Here is a 20,024-nt window from a genome sequence, read left to right on the forward strand (position 1 = left end):
GTCAATTCTTTATTTCCCGGTCTGTCATCCAAGCCCAGGGCCTGGTCATGCTCCTTCGTGCCCAGAGCCAGGGCACCGAGGTACAGAAAGTACCTGCATAGACAAATGGATGGGCCAGCAGATGAACAGATAGCTGCGTGGATGAATGGAGGGCAGACAGGAGACAGAGAGACCGATAAATACCTGGCCAAAGGAAACCCTGCCCCTTGTAGGAGAAGGGCTGGCAGGAGCTTAGAGGGACTCGGCTGGCACCTGCTCAGCCAGTATTCACGGCACGCGCATCCCCCAAGGCTCCTGGAGCCTGCTCCATGGCAGACTTGAGGAGTCAGCCTTGAACAAGGCTTTCACTGCCCTCCAAGCATTCCCTGTGGTCGTGGGCAAATGGCTCCACCTCCCTGGGCTCAGCTGGCCCATCTGAAAAATGGGAACAGTAGCGGCACACCTTCCAGGGTGTTGTGAGGCCAAATGAGGGCGTGTGTGTGAAACTCCTGACCCAGGAGACAATGGTCTGTGGTAGGAGGTGTGGTGTGGCTGTGAGAGTCACGACGGGGACCAGGGGGACAAGGGGACCATGGCTGGCTCTTGTATTTCTGCTCACGACTGCAGGGCCTGCTGGAGCACATGCTCATCAGCCACCTCATGCGGGAGTGTCACCACCAAGCCATTGTTCTCTTGCATGGTCTGGCAGATGATCTCATAGGCCTTCTGGTTCCCGGACCAACAGCGGCGGGCCACCTGCCAGGAAGACGGAGAGAAGGCGGTGCAGCAGGTGGTACCAACATCACCCGGTTCCCAACAAGGTATTCTGGACACACTGCGACTTGGTTCCAAACCCCCTGCCCTCCTGCACATCAGGGACCCTCTGTGCTATCGGTAGGGCCAGCAGTCCTTTGCATCTGCCCCATCCCTACCCCTGGGTCAGACCCCCTCCTCCTCTCTTGGCCAGACTTCTGATGTGCCCACCCCTCTGATCTGCAACTGGCCACCCTTCCACCCAGCCTACCCCATTTCCACGCAGGGGCTCCAAGCTAGGCACCAGGACTCATCCTCAGCACCCCTCGGCTCCATCCTCATAGAATACACATCAGCCTTGGCTCTGCCTTAAACTCTCTCTCTGGTCAGCTTCCTTCTCTCCATCTCTGTCATCAGGGCTCACGCGGATGACGGCCATGGTACCTCCTCTGCCTCCTTGCTAACCATGTCCCCCCCACAACTCCCCCATCCATTCTCTCACTGCTTCACTGCCTTCAGGATGAAGACCACCACCCCTGTTGGGGGCTCCTGGAAAGTCGGCCCCCCCAGGGACCCCTCGACGCTCCACTCTCAAGTTCACCCTCTGGGCCACCCAACGTCACACATCACACTCTGGGCCCTTGCACTCAGCTCCCCAAGCCCTCCTCCCTATTTTGCTCAGGTCCACACAGACCCTTCCCCATTACCACCTGACTTCCCATTTGTGCTGCTTCCTCCTTCTTGGCAGACTGTGATGTTGTCATGGGGAGGGATGGAGCGCTCCCTCCCCACGCACACCAAGAGAAGACTGCATGGAGCAAAGTAGGTTATAGCTGCACTAGCTTAGGAAGCTGCATCTGACCCACCTTCAGAGATGGTGGGAAGCTAGCGCTTTAAAAGGAGGCCTCTCAGCACCAGCAGTGGGCATGATCTCACTGGGAGGGAAGGGTTGGGACCCTGGGGCCCTGTGAGAACAGAGGCAAGGGATACAAAGGAGACTCTGGGAACAGCCCTGGAGAGCTGTGCCTTACTCCGTTGGAGACGTCCCAGGTGAGCATCATCTTGGCCTTCTGCTCAGCTTCCTGGGTCCCGTCCAGCACAAGGCCAAATCCCCCGTTGATCGCCTCACCCCTGCAAGAAGCAAAGGTCACTCTGGGCCCTGACCCTGCTGGAGCAGGCAGAGCACAGCTTGGAACGTTTTGGAAGCATTGGCTTGAGGAGGTGGCACAGTGGGCCCTGCAGCCTGGAGCCGGCACCCTCTCCACAGCCTCGGGGATGCAGGCGTCCCATGGCTCTGCACTGCCCACTCATGCCTCTGTGCTTCACCGGCTTGGCCATGCGCCCACCTTTGGGACCCATTCCTGTGTCACTTCCCGGAGGCAACGTGACCTCCCTCTCCTGCGGTTCTCAGAGTGCTTCCTATAAAGGTGTGCTTTCTTTATAGGCGTCTCTTGTATGGCTCAATTCAATTGTCCTTCTTCCACGCCCCTGGCTTTCCCTCTGTGCTCCCGATCTTCCTTACCCCTTCTTTCTGCTACAACTTTAGGTGTATTTTGGGATCCTGATCACTTGATGTGAAGGCTGAGTTCCCTTATTTGCAGTATTTCTTGTTTTCTAATTAGTGCATTTCTCTGAGTACTGTTTTCACTACCTCCTCTCACAGGTCAATATGTTTTTGTGGTCATTCATTTCTTCATAGATGGCATTTGAATCCCACTGAAGATATTACTGCTACTCCAGTTTCCACATGTTTGTCCCCAGGTTTGTCTCCATCAGCTATGAGGTCCTTCTCCTCCTGGAGCCCCTGGATCCATCCTCGCCCTCAACATCATTATCAAGGGCTGCTGGACCTGGATGCTGGACCCGGCCTCGGTTCCTGCTCAGCTCACATCCCTACATCCCTTGTGCCTCCTTCAGTTACACGCACTGGAAATGCCTGGATCTTGTCAGCACCTGCCAGGGCTGTACTGCCGAACACAAGCCCCTGGGACCACAGCGTCTCGCCTTCCAGTCCTCACTTCCAGGGAATTTGCTCTTTCTTCTCCCGCCCCCAAAAGGTGCAACTGTGCCTCCCTCTAGTTTCTCTAGTCTCACATCCTCAGGCCCGTCTGGCCTTACCTGCTTCTCTGCCCAGCCTGGACCTTACTGACAACTTTAGCCAGTTCCCACCAAGAAGGCTGAGGCCTCTGTCCCAGGAGCCATCAGCGTTCCCCACTCTGGGCAGGTAAGCTGAGCACCTCTTGTAAGCAGGCCAGCTGCCCCTGCCTGCCTTCAGCCTGTATTCCTGCAACTGGCAACCCTCTGCCTATGAGCCAGCTCCCATCCCGTCTCCCACCAGCCTCCAGGGTGGAGGCTGCTTTGAATAGACTTAAGGTCATCACCATTCACCAGTCAGAGGCTGATGGTGGGTATCAGAGGGGAAAGCAGGCGGCAGCCACAGGCACCAAGCGAGGACCTGATGCGATCTTTGACCAGAGAGGGGTTTTGGAAATTAGTACTACATCTTTTGTTTTGGGAGTCTGAAGCCCAGTCAGAGAGCAAAGCTACTCAGCTCCAGTGACCTCAGCAAACCCCACCAGGGAGGAGCCGGAGCACACTGAGCATGGAAAGATGGGATGAAGAGAAAGGCAGCACTGCTCTCAGTGGAGCCCTTGGGCCACTCACAGACAGTGGGGACAACCAACTGTCCCTCTTGAGAAAAACATGAAAGCAGGGGCCTACATCACACAGGGAGAAGATGAGTGCCAGGTGCACTAAAGAAAGGAACACTCAAAATTATAGGATGAATAAAGCAACTTTAGTTGCCTGTTTTTTCTTAACTCAAGAATGGAGGAGGTCAGGGCCGGCCCCATGGCCGAGCGGCTAAGTTCATGTGCTCCGCTTCGGTGGCCCAGGGTTCACTGGTTCAGATCCCAGGTGCCAACCTACACACCGCACATCAAGCCATGTTGTGGTAGCATCCCACATACAAAAGAGAGGATGATGGGCATGGATGTTGGCTCAGGGCCAGTCTTCCTCAAAAAAAAAAAAAGAAAAGAATGGAGGTCTTTTAAAGCAACATTTAAAAAAGCAAAGAGCCGGAAGAGACAAGTCACTGGACAAAGATGTGAAGCTGCCCTGTGGGAGAGGAGGCCGGTCCAGGCACTTTGCCCAGAAAGCCCTGCCGGGAAGGCAGTCCACTCACAGCCCCCGTGATAGCTCCTCAGGGTCCTTCTCAGGCGGAGGCTGAGCGATGCTGTGCATGGAGCCCACCCCTTTCTGCCTGGTGCAGGCTCCTCCAGTGGCCATCTGGGCCCTGGAACTCACACTGGGCAGCAAAACTGTGGGGTCTGCATGGAGACTGAGGGCCCCCCAACCTGTCCTGCCCCTCTTCCTTTCCCAGGTGGTCCTCCCCTCTAAGCCTTTTGCACACTCCCAACTCAACCTCAGCGTCTGCCTCCTGGAGAAGCCAACAAGCCAGTTACTTTAAACAAAGTTCAAAGACAGGTGACAGGCAGCAATCTGTGCATCTGAGACCTAGAATAGATCAAGGACATCTGCAAATCGATAAGGAAAAGCACACGACTCAAAAACAAAAACCTGGGAGTGGAAAATTCAAACCAAAACAAAAAGGATTTGTTACTTCTTGCCGACCAGCCTGGCAGATCCCGCGTCAACATCCAGTGGGCGGCAACATCCAGGGAGATGAGGTTATGCAAACAGGGATTTTTATCTAGAGAAACTGCCGCAGCTGCCAAGTTTAAAATGCCCACACTTTTTTTTTTTTTTTACTGAAGAAGATTCAACCCTGAGCTAACATCTGTGCCAATTCTCCTCCCTTTTGTGTGTGTGCGTTGCCTCCACAGCTTAGCTGGTGAGTGGAGTGGGTCCGCGCCCAGGTTCTGAACCTGTGCACCCGGCTGCTGAAGCAAGGCGCACGGGGCTTGAACTGCTCAGCCATGGGGCCCGGCCCAAAAATTTTGCCCACACTTTTTGAGCCTGCAATCACAAATACCTCGCACACAATGAAGGTTAACACTTACGGGAGGTGTGCTGCGTGCCGGGCCTGTTCTGGCTCCTTTACGAGTGACTCGCGGTGGTGAGCGCATGCGTGCGGGCCAGCCCTCCTGCAAGCCCTGCTGGCTGTGAACCCTGGGCCAAGTCACTGACCCCTCCCGGGCAGCACTATGTCTTAGATGGGACTGTTACGGCAAATAGACGAGCTAACATATGTACATTTCTTAGAAGGCCTCACACATTATGCACTACGTACACGTTAGCTATTATTATTAACTCATTTAATCTGCACCACTAGCTTACAAAGCAGCAGCTGTTATTATGACCCTTTTGTCAATGAGAAACAAAGCTGAACAAGCTTAACTCATGCAGACAGATCCACCTCAGAATCCATGCTCTTAATTGTGCCACAAAACGGTCCCTACGAAGATGCTCCTCCTGAACAGTGCAGGGGGAGCCTCAAGGAGAGGGCTGTGCACAGACACCAGAGCCCTCGGAGCCTGGCTACGCAGAGTGGAGGGGTCCCCTGGCCAGCAGAAGCAGCACGACCTGGGAGCGAGTGAGGTCTGCTGAATCTCTGCCCCACTCCAGACCTGCTAGTCAGAATCAGCATCTTCACGAGCTCCCAGGGGTCTCCTATGCACATTCAAGTTTGAGATGGCTCTAAGACATTGTTTGGTGAAAAAAAGGTTAGTATCCAGTAAAGATGGTGGATCAAATATATGCCTTTATTCCTCAAAGACATAGGTCCCCTGGGCTGGATCTGGGTGTGAGGGCAGAAGGCACATCTGAAAGTGAGACCATGGATATGAAAACACAGGGATTGGGGCCGGCCTGGTGGTGCAATGGTTAAGTTCACACATTCTGCTTTGGTGGCCTGGGGTTTGTCAGTTCAGATCCCGGGTGCGGACCTACATGCCGCCCATCAAGCCACCTGTGGCAGGCGTCCCACATATAAAGTAGAGAAAGATGGGCATGGATGTTAGCTTAGGGCCAGTCTTCCTCAGCAAAAAGAGAAGGATTGGTGGCAGATATTAGCTCAGGGCCAATCTTCCTCAAAAAAAAAAAAGAAAGAAAGAAAGGAAAAAAAAAATATACAGGGATTGAGGAGAAGTCTCAACACCCAACAGTGAGGACCTGTCCTTCCCACTCAGCTCCCAGAAATGGCTACACCCTCTATAAGGAAAGGAGACCAGAGGGTCTTTACTGAGCTGTCCAACCAGCCCAAGACCAGAGACTGGCCACTGACCTCTCCTGCTCTGCAGCCCATGGTCCAAAGGTCCACGAGCACACTGGGCTGCCACCTGCCTGCCTCTCTGAACATGAGGCTCCCTGCTGCCTCTCCTTGCACCAACTAACCAGCTTTTACTTTTCTACCCCGGTTTGTTGTCTCTCTGGATTCCCATCCTGGGGACAAGAACCCAGTGTGCCGGGAACATTGCACCCTGGTTTTCTCCAGGCTGTGTATCCGAAAGAACAGCTCTCTAGTCACATTTTCCGTTAAGTAGAGCCACCCGCCTGGGCTGCAGCTCGGAACTCTGGCCTGGAAGGGCCCAAGGGCCAGCCAGCCCATTGGAATGCTCTGGGAAGCTCCGGTGCTGAAGGACCTGGCTCTGGACGGTAAGGCCAGGCTGGGCTCGGAGGCCGGGTCAGAGGCGGCCAGCCTGGGCAGCTGTCCTCCTCTCCGAAGCCACAGCACCCTCTCCTGCTGGGAGTAGCCAGGGATCCAGCTGCCTGGGAGCCCAGACCGGGGAGCTTCCCCCAAGAGACTCCCCACAGAGGCGGCCCTGCGCAGGTGCAGCTCATTAACCTCCCAGTGCCCCAGTTTCCTCATCTGTAGAATGTATTTTCCTTCTAAGATTAGGTGAGAGAGTGGATTCAAAGAGTTTAGCAAATGCTTGCCACATGGTCCACGTGCAATAAACATTAGTTATTCACTACTCTTAGCAGTGGATGTGATATTGTGACTTGTAACAATCAACATGTATGTGGTCTTCGTCCCTGTCTCTGGCACAGAGCTCCTAAAACCCTTGACACTTGCTAAGTGATAAGGGCTATAAAGGTGTCTCTTGTTATGTTAATGAGGTGACTTTTGGAAAGCACCTGAGGATGCGGGCTGGTTGCCAGGGGAACCAACCACATGGTTAGGGGGTTGAACTTTCAGTCCCACCCCCTGACCTGCAGGGAGGGGAGAGGGGCTGGAGGTTGGATCAATCCCCAATGGTCAACAATTTAATCAATCGTTCCTATGTAATGAAGCCTCCATAAAACCCAAAAGGACGGGGTTCAGAGAGCTTCCAGGTTGGGGAACCAGATGCTTCCACATTCCACTGTGTCGGGCCCCAAACACCACAAGGACAGAGCTCCTTTGCTCGGGACTTCACCCTGTGTATCCCTTATCTGCTGCTGGTTCGTACCCTTTAACATCCTTTGTAATAAGTCAGTAATCTAGCAAGTAAATGGGTTTCCTTAGTTCTGTGAGCTGCTCTAGCAAATGGATGGAACTCAAGGAGGGGGTCCTGGGAACCTCTGGTCTATAGGAGCACAGGTGACATCGTGGACTTGCCATTGGCATCTGAAGTGCAGGCAGCCTTGTGGGACTGAGCCCTTAATCTGTGGATCTGATACTATCTCCAGTAGACAGTGCCAGAAGTGAGCTGAATTGTAGGATACCCAGAGGGTCCTGGAGAAGAGCTTGGTGGGGCGAGGAGAACTCCCACATGTTGGAATTAGGGGTGCAGAATTATAGTGGACATCTTCACAATGGAACTGTGACTGTCAGCCAAATGAGACCCTTCCAGAAACTGCAATTTCCCCATGGCACAGACTGGAAACAGGCCTGCAGGACAAAGCCGTGGGCTGGGACCCAAGGGAGCCCAGAATCCAGATCTCGTGCCTTCCAGACCAGCCACCCTGGGAACTTTGGGTGGAATGCAAAGACCTGGGCCGGGACAGCACTGAGGATTCCTGAGAAAACATCTTTGAAAGCATCATGGAAACTGACACGAAAGGGCAGTTGCTGCTCTGACAGCATCACAACAGGCCTTCATGTCAGGTGTGACCCCAAAGGTAGAGTGGCTTCGATGAGGCGCCCCCACACCCTCCAGTTTCCATCCCACAGAAGGAACACGTAACAGCAAAGCCTTGAGCAGACGGAGCTCAGCGGAGGCGGGGCCTGGGACCCTCGAGGGAGGTGCCACGGTCCCCACATCCCGGGGCTCTGAAGCCTTCTTACCAGCCGACGCCCCCGCCGTTGTGAAGAGCCACCCAGGTGGCGCCACGAAAGGCGTCTCCCACGAAGTTCTGCACAGCCATGTCTGTGGAGACAGAGGCCACCCGTCTGGCCTGAGCGAGGCAGCCGGGGTGGGTGCACAGTGGGCCTCTGCAGGTCCCACTGGCTAGCCAGCGTCGCTCAGGCCTAAAGGACAGATAGAGAACTGGGATAAGCAAGTCTAGAAATAGCAATAATTTATGTTTGCAGAGCCAGCGAAGGCAGGAGGAACTGACAAAGGCCAAACTGGCTTCCCTGTGGCTAAGCTCTCTAGCACCGAATGCCAGATAAAGGGCTCCAGAGGCAGGAAGAACACAAGAACGAAAAGGGACGTGGTGGCAGTTTCAGCTCAGAGATGCAGACAGCCAGAGTGTCACTCCCACTCTTAAAACAACAAGGTGGGGGATGAACTGCAAATTAATGACTTTTCCTGACCCCATCAGAGAGCTGAGGGCCCATGGCAACCAACTGACCTGAAATCTGGGGAGACACAGGCACTTGCACAGAGAAGCAGAACCCAAGCTGGTTGCCTCACAAGGGTCTGACAGATCGCTGAAGGACAGGTGTGAGCCAGCCTGAGCCTGTGAAGCCCCTGGAGACACAGATATAGGGAGGGGTTGCACCCTCTGGCAGGGTCTTCCGCCAAAAACCCTACTGATCAGGGACAGTCCTGATCATGCTCCCCCTGGTGCTGGGCTGTGAGAGGCAAGAAGTGCAGCTCAAGCATCTGGAAGAGGCTGGAAAGAGGCTCTCCCCCAGGGCCTCCTAGGGTCAGGGCCCTGCCAGTACCTTGACCTTAGCCCACTGAGACTGGCTTCAGACTTCTGAGCATCAGAACTGCGGGAGAACACAGCTGTGTTGTTTTAAGCCACTGAGTTTGTGGTGATTTGTTACAGGGCCACAGATATGAATACAAACTATATTAGCATCAGAGAATTTCAGAACAAGGAATAATATCAGGGACGAAGAGGGACATTACATAATGATAAAGAAGTCAATTCTCTAAGAAGACACAATAAACCTAAATGAGTGTGTACCTAAAACACAAGGCAAAAATTGATAAGAACTGAAAGGAGAAACAGACAAACCCTCAAATAGAGTTGCAGACTTCACCACTCCTCTCTCAGTAAGTTGTAGAACACGTAGGCAGGAAATCAGTAAGGACCCAGAGGACCAGAGCAGCATATCAACCAGCCTGACCTACTTGATGTTTAGAACCCACCAGGTAAGAGCAGGATACATGTTCTTCTCAAGTGCACCCACACAGACCACATTCTGGGCCACAAAACAATCCTTAATAAATTTAAAAGAACAGAGCCAATACAAAGTAAGTTCTCAGACCATAATGCAATTAAACTAGAGGTCATAACAGGAAGATATCTGAAAAATCTCCCCAAACTTGGAAATTTAAAAAGATACTTCTAAATAACCCATGGGTCCAAGAGGAAATCTCAAAGGAAATTTTAAAATATTTTGAAATGAATAAAAATGAAACTACATTATATGAAAATTTCTAGGATTCAGCTAAAGCAGCATTTTAGAGGGAAATTTATAGCTTAAATAGATACATCAGAAAAGGAAAAAAAAGGTCTCAAATCAGTAACTTCAGCTTCCATGTTATGAAACCAGAGAAAGAAGAGCCAATTAAACCCAAAGCAAAGAGAAGGAAGAACACACTAAAAATTAGAGCAGAAATCAACAAATTTGGAAGCAGAAAGCAACAGGAAAAAAGTCAATTAAACTAAAAACTTCTTTTCTGAAAGACCAATAAAAATGATAAACTTCTAACCAGACTGACCAAGGAAAAAGAGAGAAGACACAAATGACCAATATCAAGAATGAGGGGCCAGCCCTGTGGCCAAGTGGCTAAGTTCGTGTGCTCCACTTCGGTGGCCCAGGGTTTCACCAGTTCGAATCCTGGGTGCGGACATGGCACCACTCATCAGGCCACGATGAGGCAGCGTCCCACATAGCACAACCAGAGGCACTCACAACTAGAATCTACAATTATACTGGGGGGCTCTGGGGAGAAGAATTTAAAAAAAAAAACAGAATGAAAAATGGGACATCACAACTGAACCCACAGACATTAAAAAGATAATAAAGTTGAGGCTAGCCTGGTGGCATAGTGGTTAAGTTTGGGTACTCTGCTTTGGTGGCCCAGGTTCGCAGGTTCAGATCCTGGGCGTGGACCTAAACTCTGCTTGTCAAGCCATGCTGTGGTGGCATTCCACATAAACTAGAGGAAGACTGGCACAGATGTTAGCTCAGGGCCAATCTTCCTCAAGCAAAAAAGAGGAAGATTGACACAAATGTTAGTTCAGGGCCAATCTTCCTCACCAATTGGAAAAAAAAGTACATAAGAAAAAGGTAATAAAGCGATACAACTATATATCTATAAATTTAATAACTTAGATGAAATGGACCAATTCCTTGATAAAGTGATGCAGATGGTGTTCCTGAGTGTCTACTTGCTTCCTTTGGGATCCCATCCATAATGGAAGGAGCCCTCAGGTGCTGGGAATGAGAAAGCTACCCCAGAACTAAACCTGCTAGTCTCTGTGATGATTATAATAATTACAGGTATACTTCATTTTATTGCACTTTGCAGATTGTGTTTTTTACAAATTGAAGGTTTGTGGCAACCCTGAGTTGAGCAGGTCTGTTAGAGCCATTTTTCCAACAGCATTTGCTCACTTTGTATCTGTGTCACATTTTGCTAATTCTCGCGATATTTCAGACGTTTCATTATTATTATATTTGTTATGGTGATTTGCGATCAGTGATCTTTGATGTTACTATTGTATTGTCTGGGGCACCACCAACCACACTCATATAAGACAGCGAACTTAATTGATAACCGTTGTGTGTGTTCTGACTGCTCCACTGACCAGCCTTTTCCCTTCTCTCTCCTCCCCCTTGGGGCTCCCTATTCCTTGAGACACAACAATATTGAAATGAGGCCAATTAACAGCCCTACAATGGCCTCTAAGTGTTCAAGTGAAAGGAAGAGTGGCACATCTCTCACCTTAAATTGAAACCTAGAAGTGACTGAGCTTCATGAGGAAGGCATGTCGAAAGCTGGGATGGGCTGAAAGCTGGGCCTCTTGCACCAAACAGTCAGCCTGCTGTGAATGCAAAGGAAAAGTTCTGGAAGGAAATTAAAAGTGCTGCTCCAGTGAACACACGAACGATAGGAAAGCAAGACAGCCTTATTGCTGACATGGAGAAAGTGTGAGTGGTCTGGACAGAAGACCAAACCAGCCACAACATTCCCTTAAGCCAAAGCCTAATCCAGAGCAAGGCCCTGACTCTCTTCAATTCTCTGAAGGCTGAGAGAGGAGGAAGCTACAGAAGAAAAGTTTGAAGAACCAGCCAGCGGAGGCTGGTCCGCGAGGTTTAAGGAGAGAAGCTGTGCCCATAACACAGAAGGCGAAGCAGCACGTGCTGATGTAGACGCCGCAGCAAGTTACCCGGGTGATCTAAGTAAGATATTAATGCAGGTGGCTACGCTGAACAACACGTGTGCGATAGAGACACAACAGCCTCATATTGGAAGAGGACGCCCTCTAGGACGTTCACAGCTAGAGAGGAGTCACTGCCTGGCTTCAAAGCTTCAAAGGACAGGCTGACTCTCTTGTTGGGGGCTAATGCAGCTGGTGACTTTAAGTTGAAGCCAATGCTCCCTTTTTTCGTTAGTGCCCTCGAGTCGATTCTGACTCCCAGTGACCCTGTGTACAGCAAAGTGGAACCATGCCTGGTCTTTGTGCACCATCCTCTCATCTTCCAGTGCTGGATCAGACAATGCTCCACTGCTATTCACAGGGTTTTCAGAGCCAATTTTTTCGGAAGTGGATGGCCAGGTCCTTCTTCCTAGTCTGGAAGCTCCACTGAAAACTGTCCACCATGGGTGACCCTGCTGGTATTTGAAATCCCAGTGGCACAGCTTTCAGCAACACACAGCTGCCACAATATGACAGCCAACAGATGGATGGTGTGGTTCCCTGACCGGGAAACATACCCAGGCCACACAAGGGAGAGCACCAAATCTTAGCCACTAGAACAAAAGGCTGGCTATAGTGCTCATTTATCATTCCAAAAATCCCAGGGCCCTCAGGAATTATGCTAAATCTACTCTATAAATGGAACTTTATAGAGCCTGTGCTCTATAAATGGAACAACGAAGCCTGGATGGCAGCACATCTCCCTACAACATGGTTTACTGAATATGTTAAGCCCACTGTTGAGACCTGCTACTCAGAAAAAAAAGATTCTTTTTGAAATACTACTGCTTGTTGATAGTTCGCTTGGTCACCCAAGAGCTCTGATGGAGACACACAGTGAGATTACTGTTGTTTTCATGCCTGCTCATACAATATCCGTTCTGCAGCCCATGGACCAAGGAGTAACTTCAACTTTCAAGTCTTACTATTTGAGAAATACATTTTGTAAGGCTATGGCTGCCATAGATAATGATTCCTCTGATGGATCTGGGCAAAGTAAATTGAAAACTTTCTGTAAAGTGTTCACCATTAGGAACATTTGTGATTCATGGGGAGAGGTCAAAAATATCAACATGAACGGGAGTTTGGAGGAAGGTGACTCCAGCCCTCATGGACGACTTTGAGGGCTCAAGACGTCAGTGGAGGAAGTCACTGCAGATGTGGTGGAAACAGCAAGAGAACTGGAATTAGATGTGGAGCCTGAAGATGGGACTGAGTGCTGCAATCTCATGGTCAAACTCTAACGGATGAGGAGCTGCTCCTTGTGGATGAGCAGAGAAAGGGGTTTCTTGAGATGGAATTTGCTCCTGGGGAAGACGCTGGGAAGACTGTTGAAAGGACAAGGATTTAGAATTTACATAAACTCAGTCGATAAAGTGGCAGCAGGGTTTGAGAGGGCTGACTCCCATTTTGAAAGAAGTTCTGCTGTGGGTAAGATGCCATCAAACAGCACCGCACACTGCAGAGAAATCGTTCATGAAAGGAAGAGTCAGTCAGTGCCGCAAACTTCATTGTCGTCTTACTTTAGGAAGTTGCCACAACCACCCCCCTGCTCCAGCAACCACCGGCCTGCTCAGTCAGCAGCCATCAAGGTCAAGGCAAGACCCTCCATCAGCAAAAAGCTTATTACTCGCTGAAGGCTCAGATGATGGTTAGCATTTTGTAGCAATAAAGTCTTTTTTAATTAGGGTATGTACATTGTTTTTTTCAGACATATTTCTATTAAGAGACTCTAGCATTGTGTAAATAGGACTTTTATATGCACTGGGAAACCAAAATATTTGTGTGACTCGCTTTATTGTGGTGTTCTGGAACCAAACCCACGACACATCTGAGGTCGCCTGTAGAGTGGTTGTGGCAGCGGCAGCAGTGGCAGCAGCAGTGGCAGCTGGCCTTCACTGAACGCTGGCTGCGGGACACTGATGTAAGGCTGCACGTGGATTAACTCATTTCATTCTCACAACAACGCTTTGAGGCGGGTACTACTGTTATTTCTATTTGGATGAGGAAATTGGGGTTCAGAGACTAAACACCTTGCTGAAGATCACCCAGCAAGTGCCAGGGCCAGAAGCACACTCAAGTCTAGGGCACCTAACTGTCCCCGTTTGGCTGACGCTGGCCCAGTTTCAAAAGCAGAAGCTCCATGTCCCACAGCCCTCTGTCCTGGGCTGCTTACCCACGCAGGCCTCTAGACGCCAGCACATTTTTTGCAAAATCATGACTGACTGAATGAATCAGTTGATTTTTAAATAAAATCCAAATCCAATATTAACAAATTTTTTTTTTAATTTTTTGTCTTCCTCACCTGCACAGAAGGCAGAGCCATCGTAAATGTTGGAGGTCTCCCTAAAGGGGCTGTCTGTGCCACTCACATCATGGTGGTCTCGGCTCAGGACCACCGGCGCCTGCAGTGTGGAAGGATATGAGATGTCAGCCAACAGTGTCCACCATGGCTGCCCAGTGGAGGGCAGAGGTCAAGGGTCAGGCCACACCAGAAGCCCTTCCCCTGGAAAATAGATCTTCTTTAGCAAGAGGAAGCGCAGACATCCCCGATGCCTTTCTATATTTATGAATAGATTCTGCTGATTTTGATGCTTTCTATATGCACAGGAGCACCCACGTACTACGCATGTGTTGCTCAGTGCGTCTTCTCAACAAACGCTCCAGAGGAGTTATCATGCCCGTTCTATAGAAAGGAAGACTGAGGGCCAGAGAGAGTCAGAAACTTGCCCAGCGTCACAGAGTTGGTGAGAGGACGGGCTGGGATTTAGTCTCATACAGTTTCCCTATGTCGAGCTCTCCCCTCGGGCAGCGTGGCCCTGAGTCTGTGACACCACTGGGTGTCAGGGTTCCCTGAATTTCACGGGATCCCCATGTAGGTGGAGGTATCCCACTGAAAGGGGAACTCCCCCCACTCTGAATTAAGAGGGCCTCCTCTCCTTTCCTTGGACAGGCCAAGGTTGCTCCCGCCTCTTCACCTTTGCCCTGGAACCACCTGCACCCAGTGTTCTGGCACCTTCTGGATATTCAGGCCTCAGCTCTACATCAGCAACTCAGAAAGGCCTATCCTGAGCACCCCTTGAAAGTCACCCCTCGAAGGTCACCCCTCACCCTCACCCCATCACCCTCACCTTGTCACCTCAGTTCATTTTCTTCATATGTCCATCACCGCCTGAAACTCTGAATTTATACCGCCGGCTGTGCATCGTCAGTTTCCCCTCACTACGAGTAGATACGCTGAGTGGGGACCCTGTCTATCCTGTTCTCTGGCACTTTGTCCCTAGTGCTTAGAACAAGACTGGCACAGAGGAGGTGCTCAATCAAGCTCTGTCGAATGAATGAATTCATTCATTCATTCAGCTCTCTGGGCCAACCAGCCGACTAAAGCCTGGATGGGAGCCTGCCTGGAAGGCTGTTCCAGCCACGCTGCGCCAGCCATCCACACAAGCACCTGGGCTTTCAGGAAGCGCCCAGCAGCCATGCACGCTGCTGGTGCTCCCTGAGAAAGGCTGGGGCTGCTGTCCTTGCCGCCAGTGCCACCCGGGGCCACAGGGACAGCCTTCACAGTCATCCGTCATGACTTCCTTCTCACATCTGATCATTACTACTCCTGGTCCTTGCAAACAGAGGGATGCCAGCAAGAACTCAGGCAGGAGGCACAAGAGGAGTGAGAGGCCCTGAACAAGTGTGCCTGGAGCTCCACGCACCCCAAGGTGGGCCAGGCTGACTCGGAGGAAAATGGAGAAAAGCTCGGGAAGCCTGTTATGATTTGAAAAAGATAATTCAGCAAAGATATATGAAATACTTGTGTGGACTGACTCATTTAATCCTCACACCCATGATCTGAGGTTACGGTTATTTTCCTTTCACAGAAGAGGGAAACTGAGGCTCAGAGGGGGCACCTGACTTGCCCAAGATCACACAGCAGGAAACAGTGTCAGAGCCTGGGTCTGAGGACAGGCCTCATCACTCCTGGCCCCCAGTTACCCGCTCCCCACCTGACACACACAGAGCTGGGGCCCCAAGGCAGGGCTGGCACTGACAAGAAGGAGCCTAAGGGAGGCCTCCCACCAGCAGCACAGGGCACGTCACCTTGATCTTCCCACTGGCGATGGCTTGGTTAAAGGCCACGGCAATGGCCACACGGCCTTTCTGGTCAGAGTACAGGATCCTTGCCTGGGAGCCTACCACCTGCGGAGAGAGGGAAGAAGAGGCACCTCGGTGACCTGTGACACGGGGGGAGACTTGAGTGACATGTCCCACCAGCAGCCAGATGGCCACCCCTAGGAAGGTCCTGGAGGCCCCCGAGGTACATGGTGGCTCTACAATCCGTGGGCCTGAGGCAAGGCCTCACATCCAGCCCACCAGGCAGCCACGCCAATTGCCCGCCTGTTCACGCGCAGTCTGGGCCCCCGGCGTCCCTCTGTGGTCCTTCACCTCAAGGGCTAACCCCCGGAGGGGCCTCTGAGACCCTGAGCCACATCCTACTATGAGCATCACCCTGCATGAGCCCTTCCAATAATAGTAACAGCAACACCACCTAGTGCACTGATGGCTGCACCCGGCACAACTCCAGGAACTTACACTCACGCATTTGTGAGTGTTATGAGGAAGATGCTGTTACCCTCATGGTAGGCTCCATTTTACAGGTGAGGAAACTGGGGCCCAGAGGGGCAGAGCAACCAGCCCAGAGTCACCCAGCCGGGAGGTGGCAGGGCTGAGCACCTACGCACTCAACCACCAGGACACAGCGCTCCTGGAGGGCGAGGCACAGCTCCCAAGAAAGAAAGGCTTCAGCAAATGACAAGGAGTCACCGTGCAGCACAACGGTCCTCAGCCAGAAAGGCATCTGGCAATGACTGGAGACACTTCTGGGTGCTGCCGGCATGGACAGGGATGCTGCTCAACATCCTACAAAGGCCCCCATGACAAAGAATTATCCAGCCCCCAGGGACTCGAAGAGACATCTGTACACCACGTCCATAGCAGCATTATTCACAGCAGCCAACAGGCGGGAGCAACCCAAGTGTCCATCAACGGATAAATGCATAAACACAATGTGGCCTGTCCATACAACGGAATATGATTCAGCCTGAAAAAGGAGGGAGATTCTGACACCTGCTACAACACGGACGGACCTTGAGGACATTATGCTAAATGATATAAACCAGTCACAAGAGGACAAATACCGTATGATTCCACTTACGTGAGGCCCCTAGAGAAATCAAATCCATAGAGACAGAAAGTAGAATGGGGGCTGCCAGGGGCTGGGGAGGGGGTGGGGAGTTGGTGTTTAACGCGGATGAGCTTCAGCTGGGGAAGATGGAAGAGTTCTGAGGATGGACGGCAGCGATGGCTGCACAGAATGTGAATGTACTTAATGCCACTGAGCTGTACCTTAAAAATGGTTACGATGGTAAATTTTATGTTAATATTATTTTACCACGTTTGGAAAAAAAAAAAAAGAATTATCTGGTCCCAAATGTCAGTAGTGCTGAGGCTGAGAAACCCTGGATTCTCCAAAAAGGTTGCAGGTGCTTCCCTCAGCTGCCTGGCCAGCTGGTGCAGGAAGGGGTGAGGAGGCAGGAGCGTGGTGGAGCCAGCCTTGTGCCTGACCAGGAGCCTGAAGTGAGAGCTCGGTCCCGCCACGTCGTCAGCGGTCAGCCGGCTGCTGCTTACTTCCTCGTGCCTTTCTCTCCCTCGGCCCTAGTGTACTCACATCAGTGGCCTCAGGCCCTTTTTGGAAAAACCATACTATACATCAGCACTGCAGAAATTTTCAGGTTTCTTCGATCCAGAAAAAGAAAACTGAGGAGGAACTGACACAGGATTGCAGCTTTGGCAAGAGCATACATTAAAGAAACTCAACTAAAATTTGTACAAAGGACGACCTTCTGCGATGACCATTTTTCACAAGAGAAAGAGCAACATGAAACAAGCAGGAGAACCCAATCTCTGAATAAACGAACTTAGACACAAGGACAGAGGCCTGCTTATGGCCCTCGCAGCAGTGCCCAGCTGGCCACGGCACGAGCCCTGATCGCGTGGCCACCTGGCACGACCACCTGGCAGCCCTTCTCCTGGGGGCTGGCGGCCCGCCCACAAGGTGGGGTGCTGCTCTCCCCTCCAGGCCCCGTTCTGGACCAGCCCTGTCCTCCTCCCTGGGCCCCAAGCCCTCAAGTCGGCAGCCGGGGCCTTGGGCATCTCCGACTTGGCTGGCCACAGAAACGCTGTTGGCACAGGGGTTTTGCGGCTGAAACACACGTGCGAGGCAGGGGGCGAGGAGGACAGACGTTTGGGAGGATGCTGTTGGAGCACGGAAGCCCAGGAAAGGGGGCAGTGCTCAAAGCAGTCCCCTCCCAGCCCAGGGCCCAGCCAAGGAGCCACTAGTCCAGACGTGGTGGCAGTGTCGGGCTACTGGGGTCTGTTGCCGAACATGTGTGAGCCACAAGCCCGTTTCTCGTTCTGGTACAGCAAGCCCGCTGCCACCTCAGGGCTGTGACTTGGCTGGTCCCTCTGCCTCTGGTGCCAGTCACACAGCTGCTCCCCGACTCCCCAAACCCCAGCATTGAGACCTGAACCCACGAGTCAGCTCCTCAGAGACACCTTTCTGCCTGGTCTGTACACAGCAGCCTCCAGCCCATGTCACCCTGATTCGTGCGCACACTCACAGCCACAGAAACGAAGCAGCAGGCACGCCTGTCTGCCCAACCCGGGCCCCGGCTGTGCCTGATGCACCAACTGCCACAGAGGGCCTGCTCCAAGCTCACCCCCACAGCCAGAGTGCATGTGCCATCACAGCATCTCATTGCACAGATGAGGCAGGAGGCTCAGAGAGGCTGAGCCACTCACCCCAGGTCACACAGCTGAGAGGCCAGGAGGCCTGGCTCCAGGGTCCTGCAGGGGCCACCTCTTGAGAGAGCACTATTTGTGGCGTAACTGCGTGAAGAACGACCTAACTGACCCTGGTCGCTGCCCCAGAGCCCCAGGCCACCTTCTGAAAGGCCCTGGGCTTCTTTGTCCAGCGGCCCCGTGGCGAGGTGGCTGCTGCCACCTCCTATGAGGCTGATGGGGCTGCCGCCTAAGCAGTCTCATGGGACGTGTAGAGACCCTCTCCGGGGGCCCAGCCCTGCCTCCCCCAAGGCTGAGCCCTCACCAGCTGGTGCCTGGCGGCCTCCCGGATCCAGCGGATGTTGTCCACATACTGCAGCCTCACCGCCGGGTTCACTGCAAGGGGAGAGGGAGGGGTGGCATGGCACAGAGGCCTCCGCCCCGTGGCGGGGGGCGCAGACCCTCCCTCTCGCAGGCTGCTCGGCGCAGCCACCTGTTCTGCACCCATCACTGGAGCCCGGACAGCGGGTCAGGGAGACCCCATCCCAGCACCACACCAGGCCATTCGCCTTCTGGACCCAGCAATGCACACGGTCACGTGAATTAATGCACTGCCTGGTACCCTCATTCCCTCCACAAACAGCTATCGAGGGCCTACCATGCGCCAGGCACTGGGAACAAAGACTTCCACGGGTCATGAAGAAGATAAGAGTGCAGTGAGGGCGTCACTAGCATGGGGGGCAGGGGACCAAAGGCCTCTCTGAGGAGGTGGCAGTCAAGCGACGTCCTAAATGCTAAGGAGAAATCGGCTACATGAAGATCTGAGGGAACAGCATTCTAGGCAGAGGGAATAGCACGTGTAAAGGCCCTGAGGTGGGAAGGAGCTTGGCTTATCCCAGTAAGACCAGCCAGTCGGCTAAGGAACGGAGGGCACGGGGGAGGAGAGCAGGCGTTAAACCTTCAGGAATTGTGTGAGCCAGTGGTTAAAATTTCAACTAAATAAACTTACACTTTAAAAAGCTTTTATTAAAAATGAAGGTAATGCTCACAAGTCGTCACATCTTAATTCCTTTACTCTCTTCTACCAGGACCTGTGCTACAAGGTTCCTGCCTGGTGGAAACACTGCTGCTGCTCCAGTGGAGCCCCCTCGAGAGCAGCCACCCCGGGAGCATGTGTCCCGCGCAGAGGCCCCTGCCGGAGGGCGGCCGCTGGCCACCTGCCACCACCTGCCGAGGGCCGTGCAGCGGTTCTAACACCAGGAAACCTGCGAGGCCTCTGACCAGATTTCCAAGCAAAGGCCACTTCCCACCTGCCCAGAGGCGCCCCCGCCAGCTCCTCCCCCGCACCCCCCAGCCTGGCTCCACAGCCCTGACCCCTGGCCCAAGGAACCTGGATGCAAAAATGGCCCCTGGGGATGTAAAATGACAGCAAAGGCTGGCTGACCCGCACAGAGATGGGGAGAGAAGCCTCCTGGACCGAGGCAGAGCTGCAGCGAGCCAGCAGGAGCCCTGACGGCGAGGAAGCGTCCCCCAGGAAGCGCCTCTCCCCTCCCCGGATCAGAGACACGGCAAACCCACCCCACGAGAAGGGACCGCGGCTAACCGAGGGGGCAGGCAGACGTGGCCCGCCACTGCCGTCCCCATGCGGACGCAGAGCTGGCGTTCCATGTCAGAGAAACCAGAGACGCACT

General features: G+C 52.7%; 1 protein-coding gene across 6 annotated transcripts in view; it reads right to left on the reverse strand.

Annotated features, from left to right (window-relative positions):
- Positions 1-20,024, reverse strand: part of UROC1 (urocanate hydratase 1) — a 48,971-nt gene continuing 28,947 nt past the window's right edge. For 3 of the 6 annotated variants that reach the window (XM_070492724.1, XM_014846092.3, XM_070492725.1), the window contains 6 exons: positions 18,659-18,729; positions 15,595-15,693; positions 13,808-13,907; positions 7,964-8,045; positions 1,764-1,863; positions 1-735 (listed from right to left, as the gene is read on the reverse strand). In XM_070492724.1, coding sequence (XP_070348825.1) covers positions 595-735; positions 1,764-1,863; positions 7,964-8,045; positions 13,808-13,907; positions 15,595-15,693; positions 18,659-18,729 — 593 coding nt within the window. In that variant the 3' untranslated portion in view covers positions 1-594. The other 3 variants (XM_044754967.2, XM_070492726.1, XM_070492727.1) reach the window with 3 other exon arrangements.

Source organism: Equus asinus, chromosome 21 (genome assembly GCF_041296235.1).
Source record: "Equus asinus isolate D_3611 breed Donkey chromosome 21, EquAss-T2T_v2, whole genome shotgun sequence".
Classification (NCBI taxonomy): Eukaryota; Metazoa; Chordata; class Mammalia; order Perissodactyla; family Equidae; genus Equus; species Equus asinus.